The 18,556-nt window shown below is 38.1% G+C and overlaps 2 protein-coding genes across 2 annotated transcripts; one reads left to right on the forward strand and one right to left on the reverse strand.

The window, feature by feature from the left end:
* The first annotated feature begins 12,482 nt into the window (after positions 1-12,482).
* LOC136416453 (neutral amino acid transporter 9-like) lies at positions 12,483-17,419 on the forward strand. The gene is made up of 12 exons (XM_066401632.1): positions 12,483-12,969; positions 13,026-13,140; positions 13,406-13,534; positions 13,763-13,880; positions 14,166-14,290; positions 14,886-15,043; positions 15,770-15,937; positions 15,993-16,235; positions 16,297-16,493; positions 16,556-16,660; positions 16,709-16,965; positions 17,020-17,419. The coding sequence occupies exons 1-12, from the start codon at positions 12,963-12,965 to the stop codon at positions 17,189-17,191; spliced, it is 1,794 nt and encodes a 597-aa protein (XP_066257729.1). The 5' UTR covers positions 12,483-12,962; the 3' UTR covers positions 17,192-17,419.
* Positions 17,380-18,394, reverse strand: RpL32 (Ribosomal protein L32). The gene is made up of 4 exons (XM_066401640.1): positions 18,279-18,394; positions 18,049-18,150; positions 17,783-17,935; positions 17,380-17,585 (listed from the first exon to the last, which is right to left on the reverse strand). Exons 2-4 carry the CDS (start codon positions 18,139-18,141, stop codon positions 17,427-17,429), a joined length of 405 nt encoding a protein of 134 aa, XP_066257737.1. The 5' UTR covers positions 18,142-18,150; positions 18,279-18,394; the 3' UTR covers positions 17,380-17,426.
* Between the last annotated feature and the right edge of the window lie 162 nt (positions 18,395-18,556).

The following is an 18,556-nucleotide window of genomic DNA, read 5'->3' on the forward strand; positions in this document are numbered from 1 at the left end:
CAATGAACCGCTATCTCCCTTGACTAGGATCTTATTCATAGGAATGGCGTCATGAATCGCCATCCCGAAGGTGTGTGAACGAGAGTCTTTTCGCTCGTGATGACTAAAAATTGATAATTTTTAATATTTGTTTGATTTTTGTAGATTTTATTTTAACTCTGTATGGATTTTCCCCTTCTCGTGGGTTTTTGAGGAGGTCTCCTAGAGGATTACATGCATATTTGAGCCTCATAATGAGACTTTTTAGCTCTGTAGGGGAGCCTTCCTTTTGGTTGTTGGGAAATTTTAAGAATTCCAATTATCTCGTCGTTGCAGAATACTTTTAGGTCCATACCAGGGCCGTGCCAAATAGCCTTAAAAAATGTGATGAAAGCTCATGACCTCATTTACGCTATTTTAAAGCCCTGAGATTTCGTACTGAAACTTAAAAATGTTTGATGATGAGAAATCAGGACAGGACCAGGCGAAATTTGAAGGGCATCAACAAGTCTGCTGATTCCCTAGTACTCACTAAATATTCCACGAATTTAATAGAATTTGCGTTCACTTTGGGGAAACGTATTTCTCAACGCACCTCCTTTGAAGTACTTTTTTTGAACATGTCCAATGTTGCCCACAAACAATAATCACCCCCACGATTTTATGCTCTTCTTGATCTCCCAACCACATTATTTTGGCCATTTTTTATTTTCTATTGGATCTCATCAAGCAGCACACTTTTTTGGCGCAGTATTGACTTAAGTCTCTCCATCTACAACTGGTCGGTTCATGATTAAACACATCATGGCCAGTGATGTGTATCGCCTGTGTACGGAACGCCGTTTAAATCATAACAGCCCATCTTCAAGTTTGTTTGCGCACTTCAGCGATTTTATGTTGCGAGGTATAAATATCATACCCCATCGAGCCTGTACGAAACACTGGTTCATTAAAGAAAGTGAGTATGTGAACATTGAACATTGAACCATCTTTACGATTTGGTTGGTAGGTACCCAATGCGGCGCGGTGTAACAGCTTCGGGAGTTGGTCGTTTGGTTGGTACGACTCAAACGACCAGTGATACAAGGAATAAATCTAAGTTTAAATTGTATTACATTAAACTGCGCCTCCTTGCTCGTGTAAACTGCCAACATTACTCTTTCCCTGCGTCGGCTTGCGACTTAATAAGCTGAAAAGCTGAACGAATGTGTAACAAAGGGTCAAAGTTTATGATATCGGTTTGGCGAATGCCCACACTCATCTAATAAAAACAATAGTACCGACGCTTATTGTGGTCACAATATATTCCACTTTGCTGTCTAGGTTCACTAGATAGAGGAAAAAAGGCAAATGGAGTACCTTAGAATGACAGCGGTACCTAAGTCGATCTGATTTCTACTCCTCCACAACTGCTTTATGGTCAAAGCGCCACTCCTTGGCTTTCCATTTTTTTCTTCAGATGAAATAGATTGCTCTATTGGTTTGTCAATCATTTGATGTGTGCAGCAGTCCATGGAGTGCAATGGACAAATTTTAGTGGAAATTTTCAACAATGGAATAATCAAACTATTTTAATAATATCTTGAATTTTAATAGACTTCAAGAAACAGTTCCTAAAACGATAAAATTAGCACCAAAATAATTCGAAATCAAACTCCAAAAATATTATAATCTAATTTTGTCTCTTGAAATTCTCATTTGCCCCCACGTCCATATCGGTCTGACTCAAAAATAACGCCGAATGCTGCGTAGCATATAATTTTTTTTTTTATACACTCTGTTAAATAAAGACAGAACATATAACATGCGTGTCAGTTGCGTCTAGAACCTACTAAGTTCATGTATTAAACAAAGATAGCTATATAGTGCTGGATAGGTGGCGCTGAGCATACTTTAGTAACATTGGCACAGTGGGGGCAAATGAGAATTTCAATAGTAAAAACAGCAATTTTTCTTATTCATGGTGCTACAAATGCGTAAATGAATACCAAATAATAGTAACATAATGGCTGTTACGTCACAAAGAAGCAGAGTTGCCGATAATTAAGATTTTGCAGTATTATTCCTTTTTTATTAATATGTATTTCAATGCACTTGAGAAATGAGTGTTCAACGATCATTATTTGAAACCAGAAAAACAGGAAAAGGAACTAATCCAATATTCTCTTTAATCAAGTGTGACTTAATTTCCGAAATTGCATTAAAGCATAACAAAGTAGTACCCGATGTTGAATGTAAGTGGAAATGTAATATTTCACATTATCTGGTCCAATCTTAATGCCCGGCAAACACTTATTAATGGTTCGGTAATAATTCTTACTTTTACTGAATCTCCTGTACGTTTTGAAGCAATCTTATGGGGCATTTAAAAATTCTCGTCTTGATTTTCGTCTAGATATTTTTGAATGCTTCTCTTGAGCAATACTCTCTGCAGGGGACTTAAACATGCTTTCATTTAAGTAATATAAAAATTCCATATTCTCGAAGCTAGTGCTTGAGTCGGAGATCGAGCAGGTTTAAAACTGTCACGTACGAGCTTAAAAGATATACAAAGTGCCGTGTCACAGCCGACAATGAACTCACTAACAAAGATTAATGTTCCTGCCTTAAAATTATCACTTTTGGTTTCGGAGGCAGCAGGATCCAATAGGTACACATCAGATTAAGTTTCATAATGGAAAACGCACATACATAGAGCACAAGTTAGGTTTGAGCTCGTTTTACTGCCCGTGAAGTGTGAGAGCGTCTCTCAACGTCTCCCCGTTTATACAGGGTGGCCGTTTCTACAGCTTAACCATGGGAATCTCGGTAGCCATAAAAGGTATGAGGCCGGTTAAATTGGAGCAAGGTCGGGGCCAAATCATTTAAAGACTTCAAACATAAACTGCGTCAATTTAAACTTTACAAACGATTAAAAACCCGGTTGAATTTCGAACACTCTGCAGATTATTCGCATAGGAATTAACTACAGGGCATTGTTTTTGATAGTTACGTCGAACTTCAAGACCGAGCCTTAACACGTGATGCATTGTCGTAATCAGAAAAAAAGGCTGAACTGAAAAACGTGAAAATCCAAGACGACGCCACAAGAGAAAATAAAGTTGATGATGGTCGCCGAAAATCGAAACGTCGGATTTAACCGGCTTCGTACCTTTTATGATTGACGAGATTCCCATGGTTGAGCACCAGAAACGGACACCCTGTATAGAAATGCTTTCCCACCTAGTGGGTACCCTGTCCCCTAAGGGCCCCTTACTAAATTGTGACAATAATTATAACGTTTACAAGCACATTAATTTTTCGTAATAGACAGAACCGTCATCCTTTCTAAATCTCCCATTCGAAGAACCCGTGTAACTTTATCTATCTCAAGTGAAAGAAGACCGTCGTCTCCGACCACTGAAATGGCCTTATTGGAAACTTCCTCGGATTTGTTCAGTACCCAAACGGTACCTTGTTTCGGAGATGCGATGATAAAAGATATGACAAACTTTAGGTTATCGACGCACCGCCTTTGTTTCCTTTCTTAGAAATGTTGTTTGATGTTCTTTAAGTATTCTCTGCGTGCTGATACGCGCGCGCTTATGTCTAAATATCTCTCTCTGTCTTGTTCCCACACGTGGAACATGATGAATTATTGATCATTTCTTCAATATAATTAAACTTTGCAAGTCTCGTTTGTATTGAAGGACTTTTAAATATCTTTATCATACAAGCTAGAGCAATCATCGTTACTGCCTCATCAGAACTCAATAAATATTTAATACACATATGTGATACAATGCTTCACATAAGGTTTGTGCCAACCTAAATCGAACTAAATTTATGAAGTATCGAAGTGCTTTGCGGAAATGGTCTTGAGAAGGATAGTTGATAACAGTGATCCAACGATGATAAAGAAATTTTAAGGTTTTTGGCATTAATCTGTTGATATTCATTGGGCAAGTGTATCGAATTCTTTGAGAAAGAAATTCCTCGATTATACTTCTGCAAGCAAAAGCGGCGTTTGTAGCCCGTCCTTGAACTGTCAAGCGAAAAATGTTCCGGAGACACATGACCGGCGATCGTGAAGTTGGACTTGTTCATATACAGGGTGTCCGTTTCTGGAGCTCAACCAGATCTCGTTAATTGTGAAAGATACGAAGTCGGCTAAATTGGGGCGCAACTTGGAGTTCAAGAATATGTGTCGAATATGTCGAATTTCATCGTTGCAACTTCGCTATTCGCTGCTACAAAGCAGCGATACAATTTTTGAAATCCGACGTTTCGATTTTCGAAATCCGTCATCCACTTTGTTTTCCTCTTATAGGCGCCATCTTGGATTTTCACATTCACGCGAAAATACCGCTTTTGAACACCCTGTATACGAACCGTTTACAGGGCGTTCAAAATTCGCCCGAGTCTTTAATCAATTGTAAACTTTAAATTGACGCAGCTAATGTTTGAGGTGTTTTGATGACTTGACACAAAAGAGTTCACCTTCAGGCAAATAATGAATCTCTTTACTGCCACCCAAACGAGTGTTTGCTCAATTCTTTAGCGCGAGTTTTGAAGAGTTGTAACAGCTGTGTTAAGAGGTTCGAATAGATCTATCTACACTTGGCGATATAATTATTAGGACTTTTTTAACATGAGCCGCCGATATGTTTTGATTTACTTCCTCTGGAAACGTTCCGAAACTCCGGATTTCTTTTCTGTTCCGATGTTTCGCGTGCCTTAATTGCCCGCAATTAAACGTTCTCGTTAACAGTTTTTTTCATGGCATTTATTTTAGTACAAATTCATCCTCATTTGGCACCGTATTTGAAAAAACACCCGTGCGAAGACTTCATAACGCAAATCTGCAATTACTCAATAAACCACAACAAGCAAAACAATTAAACAAAAGAGTGTTGCTGCAACAATACTTTCTTGTTGGATGCCCCAAACAAGAATATTAGCACTGTGCAACTGTATTCAGTAACGTTTGTATTATTGCGCACAAGAGTGACAGGAGGAGAACCTTATTTTTTGTCTTTATCTAACCTCATGTAATAAATAAAAAAGGGCATATGATCAGGGAACAGTTGACGTTGTATAGCGCAATGGCCTGCAATATCTCGCACAGTGGTGGCAATTATATATTTTGGGTGACAACATTTTTTTTTTATTTGCAGAATTGATTTGGAAGGCTTGAGCGAAATTTCATTACTATCTTATGTAGTACTGGCACTTTCTCTGTAGGAAATATTAAATATCAACATCAAAGTAATTAGCAAAAATGTGGGACTTAATAAACTCTGTGGCAAACCTAATGACCCCAAAGAACAATCATGTCTCGATCATTTTTCACCAAGTTTAAAATAAACTAACAATGAAGGAAAGGAAGTAAACGCAGTTTTAAAGCCAAATATCCCCATAAATTTACCTTTTCGTGCTACCAATTTACCCAAGATCTAATGTCCTCATCTAAAAAGTGTGCATCAACTGCGACATAATGATGACTTTAAATGACAGAATTCGTCATAAAATCAACTGGTTCAGCGATTTTTATTAAATTGCAATAAACGGAACGTGTTTGGTTCGTTTGCTTCACCGTTATTTATCCTTTCTTAACGACAATTTTAAACTAGAACCTTTACATGTTCGCAATCTATTTTTCCGGCAATAATTTCTTGACATTCTAATTAAATAGAACAAACTGTTGAGACAGTCTGTCAACAAAGGTCAACGCGTATACAACAAGGGAAAGTCGACAGAAACGGCTCTCCATACAGTATTGCACCCAATAAAGGTGGTTTCTTCATATCGAGAGGTGGTACTTTGACATAGGCTTTCTCGTCAATGCCTAAACCCGATACAATGCTCTTAATTAACTTGATAGGCATGCGAAATTTAAAACGATAATAATAAATCATACCTCTTTAGAGAGCAATATTGAAAGTAACTGCGAAAACTGCACCACCCAATCTACAATCGCTCAACTAAAACTCTCCTCTTTTTGAATATTTCTGAGGGTAACATTAGCACTGGGCGGCTGTATCCAGAAACTTTTGGATTTTTCTTACCCAATACATATATACAATGATGGTCATGTGACCAAGGAGTAATTGACATTGCGCATGAGGACAAATGACAGCAATGTGGCACAGTGGTGATAATTACAAATTTTTAACGGACATAACAACTTTTTAATCCTTATACTAAAAAAAGGAAGACCTATGACGTTTGAAAGTGAAACATTCGCTAAATTCCGTCCTATCCACCCAGAATCCACAGCAAACTCACACAAAGCTATTTCCATGTAAATAAACGAACGGTAAATTTCATTGGTACGCATTTAACAAGGTGGTATCTAATTTCTTAAGTTTGTTGTACCCAGGAATGTTAAGATTTAAATCAAATATCGTTGTAAGCGTAGCACATTTGGAAGCTTGCGATAACCAAATAAGTATACAAGCAACTAGATTGTTTTGTTATGCAAATTCGCAAACGCGAAAACTGTTATTAATTGTTTAACGAGGTAAACTTGATGCCCATTTCCTGGATAAAAAATCGGAGGCTCTCAGGGCAGAGTTATTGGTAAGTCATGGTCAAGGAGAGATAGAGTAGAATCAGAAACCCACCCGCTGTTCCCATACAAACAAACAGCGAAAACCAAGATGGTTGTCGTAAATTTTAGCCGCAGTCATATGGACGCATACAGGGTGATACTTTATTTGCAATTGTCGGAAATTGATTTAGGAAGTCATGCGAGGATCGATTTTATCCCCGCAATTAATTGGATCTTAAAATAAAGATACCTTTATGGGATACCGCTGCGTTTATTTTCGTTCCGTCCTGTTCTGCAGGTCGTTTAAGAAATGATTATGGGAGGAAATCTTCTGCACCATTCAGAGCACAATTAGAAGGAAATATTGTTGAAATGTCCTATTTCCTGGAGTGCAGATAGCATGCAAGGTGCATGTTGACTTTTTCACCGTAGAACCCGAATATCTCAAAGCCACAAAAACATGTAATCTAATTAAGCGGGTTATACATCAATGGAAAAGACTGATGATAGCTTAGAGCTACGCCGGATCTCTCCGTCACTCGTTTCGCTTATCAAACCAGCTGCAGGGGATTTTTTTTAATGCAAATTTAATCGAACGTTTCTTGCTTTGTTACTGCTCAATCCGCCAATTTATTGCATTGGCCAGATGAAATGTTCCATTAGGTCGTAACGCCACTGACCAATCACCCGAGGAGAAATCCCCCATTTTCCCAGACGACTTTTATCACCCGAGTTATTATTATAATTTATAGGCTGGAAATTTGCATCGGCAGTAGCACACCGTCTCATACTCTACAATTTAGTTCCTTATCTTCGGACGTGAACAAGCTGAATGCAAGTGAACGCATAATATGCAACTGCACTGATCCAATTATTATTATAATGCCTATATATTTAATAATAGGTGTCCAGCTAAAAACTGTTAAAGGGGACTAAAAAAATGCGCTAACAAACCCCCATTGTCTCAATCTAGAGGTTTGATCTCGAACTTCCTCCCCCCCCATGTTGAAGAAAAATCGGTTCCAGTTGCCAATAACTGTCAAGGAGGAGTCTTTGTGGGTCTAAAAACGGCCATCCGGCCTATTTAACAGGTGTTAAACGTCGTCTGCGTTAGAAACACCCTCTTTTATACTATGAAAAGGGAGCTTATAGGATTACCTTTCTTTTGTGTTGTGTGTTTATTGTGAGATGGGTACGTACCGTCGAAGGTTCAGCTAATGATTTTGCTTCTAAGTGAATTTAGTAATTTGTTCGATTCAGGCTGCAAGTCTCTTACAAGGAGGTGCACAGAAGAAAGTTGATTAATGCGAAATCCGTCCTAGGAGTAGTCTCAGTAATAAGAAGGTAACAGCCATGGGATTTGGCTTTTAGGGACTGTTTTCTTGGCTCCCCCTTCACCTCTTTTTGCTCCATATTCTGCTCCATTTTGTTCCCTCTCTCCACCTCTTTTCATTCCCCAGTCCATTGCTTCTCGCTCCCCTGTCTATCGCTTTTCCCTTCCCTGCCCCATTCCTTTTCACTCCATTAGGGCCAGCAAATCAAATTTTTACCTAAAAAGTGACAATCTTGGCACCGTTTCCGCATTCTAACGTTTTCCGTAATGGATTTTTCCTGTTTGGTACCAACCGAGCTAACTGCAAAAGTTCTATGCCGTGTTTTCTAGCATGAATCGAAAAAAATATTTAATCAAATTTTTCTTATTTTTAGCCGTATTATCCGAATCTGTAAAAAAATGGGGGTTGCCATTTGAAATTAAAAAGATTTGAAAAAAAAAGTTAACCGCCACCCCACCCTACCTCAGGGGGTGGGGTAGGGGTTAATTAAATTAGAGAGAAGTGGGAGAAATCAAATTAGCACCAATACATTTCTCTTTCAGAGTGATTAAAGTTCAATACTAAACACTTCTTTGCAGGCTGTTTAGTATTCGAGGTATTTCGATATTCCAGGTTAAATGTTACACTCTGTAAACTTGAATCTTAGCCAAAAGGGGAACGGAGCTACTGTCCTATTTATTTAAGATCCTGAGACTTTCAACACGCTAATTTCTGTTATAATTCATCATACATTAATTTATGCACGAAAAAATGAAATATCCACACCCAGGAAAAATGGCCTGTTTTCTCCTTTGAACCCCGTCGGGTCTAGTCAACTTCTGGACGGGTGACATTCAGAACTGACCGCTCTTTATCTATCTAGAGCGATCTTTGGACGTCGCTTTCTCTACGAAAAATTCCGAACACATCAAAGGATATTTGCATTGTAAAATGTGTCCCTTCCCACATGTTTTTTGTCGATGACTTTGAAATAATCCGCATAGCTCGGCCGAGTGGCGACCTACTTAACAAAAGAAATTAAAGAAACATAATTTTTTCGATTGAATAACTACGAATAGCCGAGCAATTTTTTTATCGTGGAAGCAATAATTGAAACGGGCCCGCCATCGCCATTTTCGACGTTCCTCTTTAGTAAATTTGGTCAACGGCCATTGAGATTTCCGATGCGATTAGAATGTGTAAGTGTTATGAAAGGTGAAGTTCTCGGTCGTAATTTATTCCTTATATGACCCAAAAATCTTTCGCACTTCTTTCGAGTTCAATCCGCGCAGCATTCACTCTTGTATGTGTGTGCCTTTTGTTGTCTGCCACGACTCATGCTACGACAATATGAATAAGGCCTTGGGAATTACGATATTCACGCCGCGATCTGCATTGGTAAATTGCCTTTCGTGGGAAAATGGACGAATATCAATCAATCGTATCAGAATTACAAACAGCTTAATTCATTCAGAGCCGTACCCTCCCCTTCTCCTATTTCAGTGTTACATCACCAAAACCACGCATTCCGGTACTGCCCAATTTAGCCGATTTTGTATGCAACTTAGGGAAGCTCCTAGCTACTATCGACTTTTCCTCACGTACGTCCTTTTGCAGGACGTACCGAACGTGGAATCTATTCAAATATTTTCGCATAAGATTTTCCCTGCCCCCCCCCTTTCCTTGAACTCACATTACTTAGCACCTAATAGGCATTGTCCGATAATGCAATGGCTTCTTTTATGACGGATATTAATGAATGTAAAATCTCGTAAAAGACATTATAGGCGAAATGCGGGAAGGGTTATCGATATGGAAGCTTTTAGCTGAAATATGGCTAGAAATTCTTGTGATAAGGCTATTTAATAAGTTATGAAGAAGAGGGGACACGGGGAGGAATTCACACATGTCGGTTTAGCTATAGCTTCGAGAATATCACTTCGATTATGGGTGCACAATGGACTTGGGAGCAAACAGAGAGTTATCGAAGAGGTAGGAGGATGAATAAGAAATCCATAAAACAATTCTGCTCACGATCAGTCACATCAAAGGTGGAGGGTATCGTTAGCAGAACATTAAGAAATCTATATTATGCTCAATAAAATGCTACCAAGAAGAAAAAATCAATAAGCCCATTAATGTCTTCGACGATTTTACCTATTAAGAAATCGACTGCGCCACTGTATCTTTTCCTTTTTAATGTTGATTTTAAAGCCCACCATTAAGATTTCCAATTTCGACCTTCAACTCAATGAAATATCAATTTGATCCTCTCAATGCCGCATTTGGCGAGGACAGTTCGGGCAGCCCCCGAATTTTTCCGCACTTTATTTTCATTTATGTTCAAAATTTACAGTTTTATAACGTAAAATTCCTGTTTTTATAAAGGTGTATATGTATAGTTATGATTAAGTCTATGGCCATGAACCGGGCTGATCAAACTCCGGCCCTGAGTTTACTTTTTTTGGGAGACCAAACTTGGAAATACATGCGCAAAAACTCTCCCACTTCAAGTTATAATCGCTCAACTAAAACACCTCTATTTTCACACATCTTATCCTTAATTATAATTGGGCGACTGCTTCATAGAATGCTTGGTTTACGTCACACCGGGTAACAAGAGAAAGATAATGCTCTTTGACTTTATATAACTTCACGCGAAAGACAATGACAGCTATATCATCAAGGAGTACTTGACCTAGCATCGCTTGAATAATGACAGGAACTTGGTACAGTGAGAATAATCACAAATTTTTCTAAACTAAATAACTTTTCACTAACATGTATTGTTGATTTTGGAGATTCGAGAGCGAGTTGAAAGATGTAGATATCACGTCATGTATCATGTTTTGCATTAAATTATACCGATATTTTTCCCATAACAAAATTTACTAAGAATCAGAGCTTTGATAGATAACTGACGCTAATACTGCTAACACAAAGCAAATTAATGTTTTCATAAAAGGTTCATGATATTGCCATGACAATGAATTCCATGGCTCTGAATTGCTGCATACCATGACATGGAAGATTCGATAGATTTGAGTCGCTATTGTTTCATTCACATCAAAACCATATTCGGCATAGAAAATATGAGATAATGACAACTTTCATATTTCCTCAACGTAAAAACATATTAGAGTACCTACTCTCAGGGATACCCGAAACCCTGTTTTCGAGCCTGGACGGATGAGGTGCCCCTTTCAGTCCTTAACGACCAGTCTCTACTGTTTTTTTTAAATTTTTCTTTTTTGGGGCGCGACCCCGGGAATAAAAAATCTTATCGGTAAGATGGTACTGGAGTCCGTACTACCACCTTGTGTGGGGTTTTACCTGCTAAAAAATCTCGTCTTTGCAGAGGATTTCGAGCCCGTGCCTGAAGTCCTCTATCGCGCTTTTGGTGTTTGGCATCAAATAATAGTCAAGCAGGACTATTGCTTTTTTACTCCGTGGCTCTACTGTTTATCTAATTTTGTCTCTTTAAAGTCTCTTTCCCACCACTGCTCGTCTCGAGCTATAAGTCCAAGAGACTGTTAACTACTACGCAACATATAACCATCCCTTTCTGGTACAGTTTCTCAAACGAAAGCTGAAGAAATGACGTACGTGTCAACTGCATCTGGAACCTGCTTCTCTACTTAGGTTAGGAGGACCGATAAGGCATCTTCCGACTTCAGCTAAGCTTATATAACAAAAAAGACAGCTATATGATTCAAGATCGATGGTGCTGTACATAATTCGACGACATCGACACAGTGGTGGTAAATAAGAATTTGAACGGTAAAAACAGCGATTTTTCTTATAAGTGTATTCGCACACATCTCTCGCGTTCGATTTTTCTGCTAACAATTCTAAGAAGAATCGAAACTAGCGCTACTACGTTTTGCATTGGAATGCTCGCTTTACTAAAAACCATAATTTTTCATCTTCTAGACCGCCGAATTTAATCATTCCCACTGGGCGAAGGATAAATTATTCATTTCTGCGATAATAATTGCAATTCAGCAGGAATGAAGTTGCCATCTAGCTCACAAAAGCAGAACATCATTCATCAGCATGTAACGGCACCACAGGTACCTATTTAACGTTGTAATGGGTGCTGCAGGTACCATCACGGAAAACTATTTTAAGACACAACTTATTAGCGGATATAAATTTTCAGATGGGACTGCTCAACTGAACTCAAATTTTTCGTTCATTGTTTAAGGGCGAGAAAAATATTTGAATCACGAAAAATCAGAAAAAAGAAGAAAAATCAAAGCTACGAGACGTTCAAATTAACGCTCAGAAGAGCCTTTATCAACAAAACCAGTACGTCCACGCAATAAGGTCGTAATGGGGTTTGAACGACTTCTCTGCAAATAAACACACAAAGCTATTTTGAAACAAATTATTTACGACTTATAAAAATCCAATTTATCCTGTTTAAAAGAAAAATAGAAAACTTACGAGTGACGACATCATCTGATGCAAGTCTTAGTAGGTTTTCATCACATGGAAGCAAACTAAAAACATTTAAATCGCTGACCTCTCGCATGTAGTCTCCTTTGTTTTTGTAACTTTTAGGAAGAATGAAGTACTTCGATAACGATCCATGCTTCCATTGGGCGATTCGGCCAAGGTTTGCCGCTAAAATGAGGAAATTCCAGAATCCCCGCGCTAATAACTGAATCTTAATTGCCACCAGCTCGGTTCCAGATTTATCCGTAAACGAGCGGATGCGTTCAACTCTTCAATTAAATTTGATTATCACACCAAAAACAACAAACTCGAAGGTTCTTCCGCGGCCCTATCAGGAACCCGAAGAATTTAACCCTCCTCATCACGACCCATTTGGATCATCAACAAACAAACACGAAACAGTTTATCGGAATCTTCGAGACCCAAGAAGGCGATTTCCCTTATCAATCGTGTGGTTATCAGCGGTCCAAAAATCCTCGCTGGAGGCAAGTTTAGTAGTCATTCGGGTTTCGCCAGAGCACCAATCTCAAAGAAATTGTGAGGAAATTTGTGTGTTTTTCGGTAACTTTGTGATAATGACTGGTTGGCTGTTGGCTGATGGTTTTAAAGTAGTTCAATACGTTAACAGTACCGCAGGTTCATAGGAGGGATTTTCCAGCAAGGCGCACAGGTCAAGAATGAAAGGTAAGCGGAATTACATGGGAAATGTGTGGAAAGCTCTGGATGAATTCTCCTTGCAGACCCGATCCGCAACTACAAGAAAGTCCTCGCTGGAAGAAACAGAGACTCAGACTCAGATGAGTCGCAGCCGCTCTTAAGTTCCAGCTGCAGCTCTTCATCGTCTTCCAATTTCGGGTATGTAACGACACTTCCAGGCGTATTGCTGCAAAAAAATGTTGTTTATAAAAGGTTGGCGTCACCATGTCTGTAGCGTAATCCTCGCTCTCATCACCCGATTGTTCCAGATGGTCCAATTAAGAGCGTCAATCATATAACTCCAATGAATTAATTGATTCAATTGTCCTGCTAATTATTATTTTTCTTAACATTGTATTTAAAGTTGGCTCAAATCTCTCTCAGTCGCCATTTGCAGATATTTCTGATTGAGGTGTGGTTTCAGGGCCATTTTCAATCCCTCAAAAATCTCCACCGAGTCTGATGAAGACGTCAGTTGCAGCCCAGTGCTGAAAGTACCCATTGCCGCTGACGAAGTTGCGTCAGCACCATCCAGTAGAAGGAAATTTGAGTGGTAAGTTGTTTATTAATTTATAGTTTATTGATCTTACTGCTGCGTCAATTAAACAATATAAAAATAATATTGTTAGCTGTATAAACTCTGTTAGTAATAGTACGGAGAAAGGCAAAAAAGGTACTGAATAGTAGTGATTTGTTGCTAAATTGAATTTTTCTTCATTCACGTTTACTCGATTAAATTACTCTTTTAAGTAATTAAATCGGGGTCGCTTTGCTATTTCAGCAAACTTGCCTTTGGGTCGAATTTTGGGTCAACAGTGCTGGATCTCTACAACGCCAAGAAGTTAGTTTTTGAGGAGGAGTGTTATCCGGAATTTACTGGATTTAGTAAGCATGACCCGGTGAGTTTTGTCTGCTTCAGTTCATGCAGGTTTGACCAGTGAACTTAGTGATGTTGACATTAAATGAAGCAACGTATCAGCATTTCATTAGCGGTTCCTTTGGACATCATAATAATTTATTTCATCGTTCTCGTACAATCCCATTGTGCCACAGTTGGCTTTTACATCTGGAACTATAAAAATATCGAAAATGTAAACAAATTTTCTATTCGCAGTCGCATAATAAGGAGAAAATTTACCCACTTTTTGATATCTAAACATTTTCAGTTCTGTCTTTTTGTGTAGATGAGCATACAATCAAACCCCAATAACATTCTGGAATCTCCGGTATCTTCAGGCAACGGAAGTTACAGCGGTTACATGGATTACAAAGAACCAGAAAAACACACTCATAGCTCCTTGGTGACCATGTAAGTATATTAAATAACAGCCAGCGATAATTGCATCTAGTACCGGTCTTAAGGGGAGGCAATATGGGTCGAGGGCTCAGGACGGCAAACCAGGAAGGGCGGCGGACTTTCCTGGTCGGTCGTTTTTCTTGGGGATAGGGTGGCGGCGATTAAAAATTTCGCTTAGGGTGCCACAGTTGCTAAGGCCGGCACTGATTGCATCCAGAAATAAGGCGATCTAGAATTTCTTCTCTCGAAAACGTTTCATCTCTATGGTCTTCAATCTCTGTAACTACACCGATATTATTTGCCATTTTTTGCGTAGTGCTCTTAACAGTAACTGCGCCATTTAGTTTCACGACCACATACCCTTGACCTAGACTTGAGTAACATAATAACTTACTCAATTAAAAATCACATAATTAGAGAATGCGTGCACGAAAAAAAGCAAGTAAGTCGTCAATAAATAGATACAAAGAATGAACTAATTAAGTGTCTTTATGGAATACTCTGTCTGATGAAACAGTATTTAAAGTTAAATCACCAGAAAAAAAAGTTTTCTTTGATAAATCGCCATTGCTACGAAATGACATAACACATAACCTGATCGTTCCAGATTTGCAATATGGAACACCACCATGGGTTCTTCACTGCTAGCTATGTCCTGGGGCATCCAAATGGCTGGGCTCTTTCCAGGGATAGCCGTAAACATCCTGGTGGCAGCTCTTTGCCTTTATACATGCCATTTGTTACTTACCGTAAACGAGAAGCATGGTGAGATATTTATTGCGCTATACAACTGAGAATGAGTCTGGGTATTGATCATATCGTTTCCGCCCGCAAGACGCGAATAAACAGGAAAGTCAATTAAGGAACGAATATAATTATGTGTGTTGGAGTCGACGAGTTAGGGCAAGACAAGAATATCACAACCTCTTAGGTAACATTTCGTTTAGTTGAACATTAAATTTCCTCAGGCCTTAAAATGTTTGTTTTTATTTAAACTAAACGTTAGCGAAGAGGCTGCAATATTCTAGCTGCCGTGTCCCAATTAACCGATTCTAAACTCACACTTCTCTGGAACACAATCTTCAATTATTAATATTAATTTTAAAGAATTCTTGACAATGGCGAATTGGCATTTTTTTAACCATTTTACACTTCCCATTCCCGTGGCGACATCTATTAACTTCAAGTTGAAGTGTTTAATAGCGAACGGGGAAATAGTCCTTAATTCAGTGCCATCCATCGTAACGCGCCTCGAACTAATTTTGCCCGACGCTTGATACCTTTGATGGGGTGTCTTGGAACGACTGGGAAACTGTCGGCTTCCCAATTTTCTTGAAAGACATCTCATTGGATAGAAAATTTCATGCTCTTTTCGACTACGTTTTAATTATTTTATCGGACTTCAGAGTTTTTCTTAGAAATTCCCGATTTCCTAAATATAGTTTTAAACTTCCTTTTTTCCATTATCCCTCAATCAAATGATGTTTACAGGTATGCCCGGTCTAGACATAGAAGTAAGCCATCTTTGTCAAGACCTCCTAGGCCAGTGGGCCGCAGTCCTAGCTAAAATATTTTCAGTGATAGTACTCCTTGGAGCTGACATTGTCTATATGATCCTCATGTCAAACTTCCTGTACAACTTTGTCTACTTTATTTATGGTAAGTATCCGCTAAACCCATTGTTACTTTCACTTTGATTGCTTTTTTTATATAGGCTTCTTCACTCTCCCTATAGACCCTTTATCGCTAAACGTAACAGTGTTATGTCCCACCGAAGCACGGATGAACTCGACTGTGAGGCTAGAGGTCATTAGTGAAACCACCAAAATGGGGCACGAATCGATGATCGAAAGGGTTTGGGACTTATACAGTACTGTCCCTATTATTTTGTCTGTGATAATGTTTTGTGTGTTAAACTTTAAATCTCCGACTTTCTTCACTAAGTTCAATAGTTTAGGTGGGTAGGCACGAAATGCATGAAAAACTTATTCGACTCACATGTAATTTTTTCTTTTTAGGTACAATAAGTGTATTGTATTTATTAATTTTTGTGGCTGTGAAAGCCTTCGGCTGGGGTGTGAACATGACAGACTGGTTGGGAGAGTGGCGATTCAAGTCCAGTTTCACTGCTTTAAGTGGAATGTTATCATTGAGTTATTTTATCCACAATATCATTATTGCTATTATGAGGAACAACCAGAGACAAGAACATAATGTAATGCTAATGATAGTAATTAAATCTGAGGGGTAATCTGCAACGTTACATTTTAATTTTAGAGAAGAGACCTCACTATAGCTTTCGGGTTAATCACCTTCACCTATCTTTTTATTGGGATAGTTTTTTACATCAGTTTTCCTTTGGCTAAATCCTGCATTGAAGACGTAAGTTTCTTGTACAACCTAAGAACTTTAGTGAAATAGTATTTGCAGAACATCCTGAATAACTTTAGCAAAAACGACATTCTAACCATCATAGCCAGGGTGTTGCTGTTGTTTCAGCTATTTACAGTATTTCCCCTCATATCTTTCATGCTGCGAAAGGACATTTTGGGAAACATTAACCAAATCTTCAAAAACTATAGATTTGGAGACTTTACTTATGGTAGAGTGATGGTTTTAAATGGCTGCTTGTTATTTATCTGTGTACTTTTCGCCTGTTTTTTGCCTAAAATTGGTACTTTAATAAGGTAAGAGAAAAAAATCTAGTACAATATGACTTATTAATTTGATATTTATAATAGGTATACCGGTGCATTAAGTGGTTTAGTTTACATCTTCATGTTGCCAAACCTCCTGAAATTGGCAAGTTTAAGGAAAGAAAAAGAACTGACTACAATGAAGGCTCTATGGCACTTATTTATCATTGTGGCTGGTGCTCTTAATTTGCTTTCTCAATTCTTCATTGACGATTAAATCATGAAATGAGTGATAATGAATAAAGTATTCAGAGATTTTAATTTATTACAACAATGACAATCATTTATTTAACAATGAATGTTCTTCATTTAGATTGATATACCTGTTTAGAAGTATTTGATGTATCTATTTTTTAGCAGCAAAGTAGAAAGGAGCAACTAATTCTCGCGTATATAAAACTCCTATTTCTTCCTTTTTATATGTTTATTAAATAAAAACAAAAGCCAAACTTTTACTCATTTTCTTGACTCCTTAATCTAGCATGACCGTTGGTGACTCTGATACTCAGCTGTTGAGCCCTTTCTACAATAATTTTCCTCTTTTTGGCTGACACTCCATGTGCAATTTCAGCACAATATTTGCGGTTTTGCATCATTAGAACTTCAAGTTCCTAAAACCAAAAAAATCCCCTTTACAAATTGGTAATTTGCAGTTGCTTAAGAAGACAGAATTCAATCCTTATATTTTAGCATAGGTAAATAGACCCAATTAAAGAGCAAATGAAATAATGAAACTTCAAAATAATAAATGAAAAAAAACGTATAACATTATTCAGAGAGAGCACATATTACGTATTTTTGAGCTTACCTTAAGGTTGTGTACTAAAACCTTCCTAAACCCTGTAGGCAACATATGACGAGTTTTGGCAGCTGAGCCATAACCGATGTTGGGCATCAAATATTGGCCCTTGAAGCGCCTCCTAACTCTGTTGTCAATACCTTTAGGTTTACGCCAGTTTCGCTACAAAGAAACAAAAGATTAATATTTATGGAGTGAAGTAAACAGAGAAATGAGGTTATGGGATGTTTCTGTGGGGAGTTAAAAAATTTAGGGATGCTGAGGGTTTCTCACACCTTTAGCTTGGAGTATCGGTCGGATTGATGTCTGATGAACTTCTTAGTCCGTTTTTTGACGATTTTGGGCCGGTACACTGGTCTGATTGCCATTTTTGAGTCCTAAATAAGAAGGTGTATGTTAAAGCATCAAAGTAATTTCAACAAGAAATTTCACGCAATAATGAATTAAAGGTGATTATAGCGATAGGTAATTTCTGAATAATACACATTTTTATTGAAAAACTTACCGATTATAAGGAATTTATCGGAATTTTAAATGTTTTGGGACTATCCTCTCATAACCCCTTATAGAAAGAAATGGAGACTTTTGACGTAATAAACACGTCAATTTTGACGTTTGGCAGAGAAAAAAAAGGTCTACTAATACTTGTACTAAGTGACATCAATGAGAGTTTTGGTTAGAAATAGGAGCGAATAATTTGTTTATTAATAGTTTTTAGCTAAAAATTTACATATTAATTTTACATTTTTCGTATTATCTTCTCTGCTACATTTCTGGCAGTTG

The sequence above is a fragment of the Euwallacea similis genome, chromosome 2 (assembly GCF_039881205.1).
Source record: "Euwallacea similis isolate ESF13 chromosome 2, ESF131.1, whole genome shotgun sequence".
Classification (NCBI taxonomy): Eukaryota; Metazoa; Arthropoda; class Insecta; order Coleoptera; family Curculionidae; genus Euwallacea; species Euwallacea similis.

Coding starts and splice junctions, on each gene's coding strand:
- LOC136416453 (XM_066401632.1), top strand. Junction 13,881..14,165: donor GATTTAGTAAGCATGACCCG/GTGAGTTTTGTC, acceptor CTTTTTGTGTAG/ATGAGCATACAATCAAACCC. Junction 15,044..15,769: donor TACCGTAAACGAGAAGCATG/GTGAGATATTTA, acceptor TGATGTTTACAG/GTATGCCCGGTCTAGACATA.
- RpL32 (XM_066401640.1), bottom strand. CDS start 18,141: ATGGCAATCAGACCAGTGTACCGGCCCAAAATCGTCAAAAAACGGACT. Junction 17,936..18,048: donor ACCGATACTCCAAGCTAAAG/GTGTGAGAAACC, acceptor GTTTCTTTGTAG/CGAAACTGGCGTAAACCTAA. Junction 17,586..17,782: donor TTTTAGTACACAACCTTAAG/GTAAGCTCAAAA, acceptor TTTTGGTTTTAG/GAACTTGAAGTTCTAATGAT.